This window comes from Ziziphus jujuba, chromosome 3 (genome assembly GCF_031755915.1).
Source record: "Ziziphus jujuba cultivar Dongzao chromosome 3, ASM3175591v1".
Lineage (NCBI taxonomy): Eukaryota > Viridiplantae > Streptophyta > Magnoliopsida > Rosales > Rhamnaceae > Ziziphus > Ziziphus jujuba.
In genome coordinates this window covers 3,186,787-3,195,053 of record NC_083381.1, presented here as the reverse complement: position 1 = coordinate 3,195,053, position 8,267 = coordinate 3,186,787, and the positions used below count along the sequence as shown (strand labels likewise).

General features: G+C 33.1%; 1 protein-coding gene across 1 annotated transcript; it reads left to right on the top strand.

The window, feature by feature from the left end:
* The first annotated feature begins 574 nt into the window (after positions 1–574).
* On the top strand, positions 575–2,029 carry LOC125423465 (zinc finger BED domain-containing protein RICESLEEPER 2-like). Its single transcript, XM_048477721.2, has one exon. The coding sequence runs from the start codon at positions 575–577 to the stop codon at positions 2,027–2,029; it is 1,455 nt and encodes a 484-aa protein (XP_048333678.2).
* Positions 2,030–8,267: the final 6,238 nt, after the last annotated feature.

The window sequence follows — 8,267 nt, the reverse complement described above, 5'->3', positions numbered from 1 at the left end:
AAATGTATTTTGTTGGTAGTTGCTATCAATTCCAAAAACATGCTAATTGCTGGTAGGGAAAATGTATATTGTTGGTAGTTGTTGGTAGTTTGGTTTAAGGATTAAAGGGCTTGGACCCAATGGTTCTATGTTATTATTTAAGGAAGCAAAACTATTATTTGCTGTTTAATTTATTGTAATTTAATTTGATTGAAATTGTGGAATTTGTGGCCTTGAATTGTTGTGTAATTGCTGTCTTGTTTCTGTTTGTTTCCTCTTATGTAAACAGTGTCCTAGTTATGCTTGATATGGACCCAAATTCCCCATCATCAGTTAATGCACCTTCCTCTCAAACCCTAATAGGTCAAAATCCATCACCATCACTGTCAAACCCTACACCTTCCAATGCCTAATCTACATTACCTCCACGACCTCCATTAGGGAAAAAAAAAACCTTCTAGGCCAGCAAGTGATGTATGGGATCACTTTATCAAAATAGAAGGTGGTGTCCTGATGACCCTAGATGTGAATGCATTTACTGCCATAAGGATTATGCATGTGGTTCTAAGAAGTGTGGAACTAGTACAGGAATCATATGAAGCAATGTCAGAAAAATCCTTATAACTCAAATGAAAAGAAGCAAAAGACCTTAACTTTTAATAGGAAATCCAATGGTAGTGGTAGCAATTTGGTAGCAACTATTTTCAACAAAGAGGCATGTAGGATGGCATGTGCCAAAATGATAATTTTGGATGAGTTACCTTTTAGTTTTGTAGAAGGTCGTGGGTTTAGACACTTTTGTAGTGTTGCATGTCATAAGTTTGATCCTCCATCTAGAAGAACCATTGTGAGGGACATTTATCAATTGTATTTAGATGAGAAATTGGCTTTAAAATCAATGTTTGTTGCAAACCAGCAAAGGGTTAGTTTTACAACTAATACATGGACCTCTATTCAAAATGTTTGTTATATGTCATTGACTGCCCATTATACTGATGACAATTGGATGTTACATAAAAGAATTTTAAATTTTTGTGTGGTTCGTAATCATAAAGGAGAGGCAATTGGAAGGCTAATTGAGGTTTGTTTGCATGATTGGGGTATTGAAAAAGTGTTCACGCTAACTCTTGATAATGCAAGTGCAAACAATAATGTAATTGCATATCTTAAGAGGAAAATGGTACATTGGAAAAATTGTATATTAGATGCTGATTTTTTGTATATTCGATGTAGTACACATATTGTGTGTGAGGATTTGAAAGAATTAGATGAGGCAATTGCTAGCATTCGTAATGCTGTGAGATATGTTAGATCATCTCCTTCTCGATTGCAAAAATTTAAGCAGTGTATAAGTCAAGAGAAAATTGATAGCAAATCTTTAGTATGTTTGGATGTTCCAACCAGATGGAATTCCACATACTTAATGTTAGAGTCGGCTTTGAAATTTCAAAAAGCTTTTAAGAGAATGGAGGAGGAAGATGGACATTATGCTTCCTATTTTGGAGAGGATGATAGTGGTAGAAAAAAAGTTGGACCTCCTTTAGCTTGGCATTGGGATGATGCCAAAGTTTTTGTCCAAATTCTTAAGGGCTTTTATGATGTAACTCTTAAATTTAGCGTCTCTTTACATGTTAGCTCCAACATATATTTCCATCAAGTTTCTTCCATACAAAAACAATTAGATGATTTATGTGTTAGTGAGGATGATCGGTTATGTGTTATGGCAAGGAAAATGAGAGAAAAGTATAATAAATATTGGGGTTCCATGGGAAATGTCAATAAATTGCTTCTAGTTGCAGCAGTGCTTGATCCAAGATATAAGTTGGATTATGTATCATTTAGCCATGGGATGGTTTATGACAATGATGAAAGCAGGGTTACTGAATTGACAAATGGTTTGAAAAAAACTTTAATGAGGCTGTATAATTGGTATAATGAAAAAGAAATGGGTTCAGATGGTAGTTGTCAATCTTCCATTGGTGTTGAGTCTTCTGGAACTAGTTTGGATAGTAATAACAGTGAATTAGAGCATGCCAACTATGCTGACTAGGTTTGGATTGCTTATTTGAAGAAGAGAGAACAAAGCCAATGTAAGGAGGTAAAAAATGATGTGGATAGGTATCTGGCTGACCCTTGTGAATCTGGTTTAATTAAGGATTTTGATATCTTAAATTGGTGGAGGGTTAATGGAGAGAAATACCCTGTGTTAGAGAAGATTGCTAAGGATGTCTACACCATTCAAGTCTCCACTGTGGCTTTCGAGAGTGCTTTTAGCAGTGGAGGTAGGATACTTGATCCTTTTAGGAGCTCTTTGACTACTAAAATGGTGGAGGCTTTGATATGTTGTCAAAATTGGCTTAATGCTTCTCCAAGTGTTGACAGATTTTTTTTAGAAGAGATGGAGTATTATGAAAGTTTAGATGCAGGTAATGTAATATGCAATTGAGATTATTTTCTGTTTGTATGCATATCATATTTTTTTTTGAATGTTTTTATAATATTTGCTTATGTTTGCTATTTGGTGTCACTCCAAGACCTATGCCAGAGCCAAACAGTATCAGTGAGTCCAGATACCAGTAACAAAAAGGATTGATGGTGCATTGAGTGGAATCAGTGGATGTACTTGAAACTTGAAAGCTTGCGAGTTTTAACAATGATGAAAGTAACTCTCTTCGTTTTATTTTTCATTTCTTAATAATCATCACATTGTTAAACTAATAATGTATTGGTTTAATTTATTTTGGTGTCCTTTGTGATTGTAGGTTTGGTAGCAGTGGCAATGAAGAATTTAGCGGTGCTAATTGCAGGCTGCTTATATATGTTTACTATCAATGTATTACCATTTCTCTTAAGTCATTTGTAAAACTTGCTTATTAGTTGCTTGTATTACCATTTCTCTTAAGTCATCTGTCTCTTTGGGAACGGATGGGGATTTAAGATTGTTATTTTGATATTTGTATTTTGTGTTTGCATTTCTGATTCTCAATTTTGGTGAGTGGCAGTGGCATACTGTCATTGCATTTCTCAATTTCAATTTTCCCTTTGATATATATTGAATTTTTGATCGTTTCATACTTAAAAAGATTTGTCATTTCATACCTAAAAAGTAAAAAATTTTCCATTTCATTTCATACCTAAAATATTTGCCATTTCATTTCCGTTGGATAGTTTTTTGAAAAATTTTAAACCTTCAAAATAATTGAAAAGCAAAACTAATGAAGGTAATTTCTAATTGTATATTGGATAGGCAAAAAACTATAGGTCTAAAAATAAATCCAGTCCAATTAGCTGAAAGTATGCCCAAAATTGTGGGCCCGAAGATAATTTCTGGCCCACTAATTCCAAAACAAGCCCAAAATCAAAGGCCCAAATATAAATCCAAACTGACCAACCCGAACCCGAACCAAACCAGCCCATTTATTCGGTTAAATGCTTAGTTTTCCACTATCCATGGGTCGGTTCGGGTTAGTATTTATGGATAACCAAATGATTAGTTTGGTTGGAACTCTCAGGTGGAACCGATCCAAACCGAACCGTGCCTACCCCTAGCCAAAATGAAAAACTGAAACTAGAATTCCTCCTTCAAACCCAACCTAACACACACTCAAATAAAACCACTTATCAATGAATTTTTCATCACCAATAACTTTTTAAGTTTGGCTTCAAAAGTATTTATTATTTAGTGAGAAAGAAGAATATATCCAAGGTGATAATGTGTGAGAATGGGAAGAACCAGTTAGAACAGTGGTTGGTAGAAAAGAAAACTAGTTTTGACCTCAGAAATCTGAGCACACTGGGAAAGTACCTTAGGAAAGTTTTGATCTTTTATGACCCCAAAAAAAAAATTAAATAAAAGTAAAAATAAAATAAAATAAAGGAATAATCTCCATTTGAATCGGTAGTACTTTTCATGTCTACTGAACCTTCATTTTAATCTTATGGCTTTGAACTTATGATGAAGTGAAAGTCATACATGCAAAGATTAATGGTTTCAATGTGCATGTATGTCCCCTTACATATAATGCAATAAGTTAATTATGAATAGATCATAACATAAATACAAAAAACTTTATGATGTTTTCAATCTTGAAGAATATTGATAAAAGTAGATTTTAGTTTGAAATTTTATAGCATTTTTATTTTTTATTTTCTTCCAATTACTATAATAAATTGATATTGAAGACTGATAATTCCATCTCTACTGAATATAAAAATGTTTGTTTTGGAAGATTCAAATTTAAAAATATAGAAAAATGAAAATTATTGATGATATGGTTGATCTTTTAATAAATTGGAAAAGTTGCAAGTTGAGGTTTGCCAATAATCTTGTAGCCTGGTGTCAAGTGACCTTAAAAAGAAGGTCTCCTTGGTCCTAGGTTCAATTATGGGGCATGAAAGTATAAGAGATTGTCTTAGGGAAATGAAAGAGAAATGAACAATCGCAGAATATGAGGCATACAATATATGGAGAAGATGAGTAAGCAAAAAATATGAACATAGGGAGTTTAGATCTGCCAACACTATGTACTATGTACCCCTGTGGTCAAGTTACATGTAAAGGTGCTTTGATGCCAGGTTCGAGTGTTGGTACCATTTATTTATTTATTTATTTACAACCTAAGCATGATGTTTCCGATCAATGAGGTATTTTAAAAAACCTCTGTTTTTGGTTCAACCTAAAAATAGGGGTCAAGAAGAAATAAAATTCTTTACTTTTTTCTTTTAAATAAAATCCCCTATTAAAAAAGGTTTAAAGAGTAAACTTATTCTAAGGAAAATAGGTAATATTGGTTAGGATGAGATCATGAAAACCAGTTTGATAAGTAGGAAAAGTTAAAAAAAAAAAAAAAAAAAAAGAAATTGCAAAATAAGATTTGCCTGTACTCTTGTAGCCTTGTGGTTAAGTAAAGGGTCTTCTTGATCCTAAGTCGAAGGTGTATGGGCATGCATGAATATATAACATGCAGAGTTTACTTTGGAATTTATGCAACTTTTTGATTTTCTTCTAATTATTATACTAAGTTTGTATTGAAAACCGATGATTCCATCTGCACTGAACATGTACCTCTTTCATTGTAGAAGGCTTTTGCCTCTAATCTTGTAGCCTGGTGGTCAAATGACCTCAAAAAGGTCTCTTTGGTCTTAAGTTCAATTGTGGGCATGCAAATTGGAGATGCTGTTATTTAAGTCAAATTAACCCTCACAAAATGTGAGGTATATCAAAATACCTCTATTTTTTGGTTCAACTAGTGAAAGGCCAAAGAGAGGACAAAGTTTATAGATATGCTTTTTATTTTTATTTTTGGTATAGTTCAAGCTCTGCACATTTCAAAAATTATACATGTGGGAAGGGTTGATAAGAAGATAGATTATTAGAAAAGTAAAACTTGCAAGCTTCAGAATGCCAAAATCTTGTAGCCTGGTGGTCAGTTTACCTTTGAGGGTTCTCTTGATCTCAGGTTCAAGTGTTGGCACATAACATATAAATATATATATATATACACACACACAAGCATACGTTTGTTTCTTCCTATGATGAGGTATTTTAAAATACCTTTGTTTTTGGTTTTGCGAAAATTTTTTTGTTAGTGTATTAACGATGAGGATGGAATCGGTCGGGTATAAAAAGTAGAGTTTTAAAGGCGTAGTTTGCCTTTTGCAGCCTTGTGGTCGGTCGATTAACCTAAAAAGGGTATTCTTGGTCTGAGCATGCAATACCAAAACATGAGCCTATCATTAAAGGATTAGGTATTTCAAAATACCTTTATTATTATTGTTTTTTTCAATTAAACAATAGGTCAAAGAGAGACAAACACTTCTTTTTTAAGGAAAATTTCTGTTGAAAAAATGTCGAAGTGAAGCAACATTTTCCCAATAAAAAAGGCCAATGTCAGGATTGTTATAACCATATTTAATTTTTGATAAAGTTGATTTCATCTCATGTTTGTTTTGGAAGCTCTCTGTCATGTTTGAAATTAAACTCCCAAAAAAAAATGAAAATAAATAGCAATATGAAAATAAACAAATTTGCAAATAAAAAAAAAAAAATTGCAACATAACATTTGCCTATACTCTTTGGCCTTTTGGTTAAGTGACCTGAAAAGGGTCTTCTTGATCCTGAGATGAAGTGTATGGGCATGCTAGCAGAATTTCCTAGAAGGGTCCACACATAACTCCTTGCAAATTACACGAAGTGTTTCAAAATACCTCTGTTTTTGCTTCCATTACCAAAAATCAAAGAAAAAACAATTGGAAACTCATGGATAAAAAATGAGGTTGTAGTTCAATGGGCCACAAGCCGAAAACCCAAAGGATTGATGTAAAGTTATTTATTCTTTTCAAACGGGTACTATAAAATATAAGAACAAAACAGGGCTCCCCTGATAACTTGTAGCCTTGACTTGCAGAAGCTCTCTTTGATTCTGGGTTCAAGTTTGGGCAGTGAATTAAAAAAAAAAAAAAAAAAAAAAAAACACTTTCAGGAAAAAAAAAATAAAAAAATGAGGTATTTCAAAAAATACCCCTATTTTTGGTCCTAACAAACCCAAAAATATGTTTCGTGTGCTTGGTACCACTTCAGTTTTTGATCATAACAAACCCAAAAATATGTTTTATGTGCTTGGCATTACTTCCATAAGGCTAGAAAACTTGTAGCAGTTTCTCTTTTTTACTACAATGATTTTAACATGTAGAATTCTTCAGGTCACATGGAAGATTTGGCCGGCCAGAAGATCATGTTTAATATACTAAAGATATGTTTGATATACATAACGTTTCCTATCAACTTTAAGTTTTTGGATAGATGGTCATGTAACGTAATTAACAAGTTGAAGAAGGATGAAGAAGATTAAAACAAAGGTCTATAATTTTATTTTTAACTATATCCATCATATCCCTGTCAATGGCATAATTTAAATGATGAGAAAGTCCTTCCCCTACAAGCATTCAATGGTGCCTCTGAGACTCACATCCAAAGGAATGAACTTAAAACCCAAACCTTTTTGCTTTTTCATTGGATACTTTGACTGGCAAAGGGGGTTTGTCATTTCTTTATATATATATCTGAAAGAAATGGCAAGAAACATATCAGCAAATTTCTTCATATATATATATATATATATATTCACATACAAATAAAGCACTGAAATCTATACTTTTCAAATAGCACCTTTTTTTTCAAATACTTGAAAATTAATGAAAACTTACCTTTGAGGAAGGCCCAAATCAAGGTAAAGTTTTTCTTTGAAGTCCCAGCATTGTTTATAACATTTCCAACTAAAATATACCTTGCAGTAGTTGAAGGTACTTCAAATGCTAGAATATGTGCATATGCAACATCCCTAACATCAACAAATCTATAACCATGTTGGCTAAGGTTTGTGACCCTGCAGCCAAAATTACAAAACAAGCTCAACAGTTTGAATCACAAAGTATTTTGCGGTGAAAACAAGAAAATTTAACTTCTTGTTAGTTGTTCAGGAAAATTTAACTTAAAGTTATAATCTCTAGTTTAAGCAAAATTGTTCCTGCATATTTGATCTACTAATTAATAAGTGATAAAGTGAGATTTTTACTCATTTATTTGACCTTTAATGATTGATTAATTACTTAAAAACTCAAACTTTATTTTATTTTTATTGCTTTTTGTTGAAAATTTTGGAAAAAAGCTTTAGATTGGAGTTAATGACAAGTTATTGAGAAAAAGACCAAATTTGGAGCAATTTTGGCAAAAATGGAAATACTCTATACTAAAATAGAGTGTACCCCTTGTTTCACATTAAAATGGAGTAAACCCAAGGTCTACCCCAAGATTCAAACCATTTTCCCATACCACGTCTTGCTACATGCCCAATATGGAGTAGATCCTACTCCATGTCTTGATTCACACCAAAAAGGAGTGTATCCCAGTCCACGCCATGCTCCATGCTGTGCTCCACTCTAAAAGGCTAAAAACTCATGCCAAGCCAAGCTTCACACCAAGATGGGTGTGTTCAAGACCTTTAACACCGGCCAACAGCTTTACACATGTGAAGAAAGTGCTTCTTCACAGTGAGGATGGCGTCAAACTATGCCAAGTTGGAGTGTGTACCCCTAAGCTCCATGCCATATAGATATTTTATTTTTTTTTTACATTTCAGTATTTTTGTTTTTTGTTTTTTTTTTTTCGTGGGCATATAAAATTAATGATGAGTTGTCAAATGGAGAGGGACTTTTGATCAAAATAGAGGGTGGATCTTTCATGTTTGGCTAGGGTTTAAGAAAGAAAGGGGGCTAACTTTTCAAGGAGA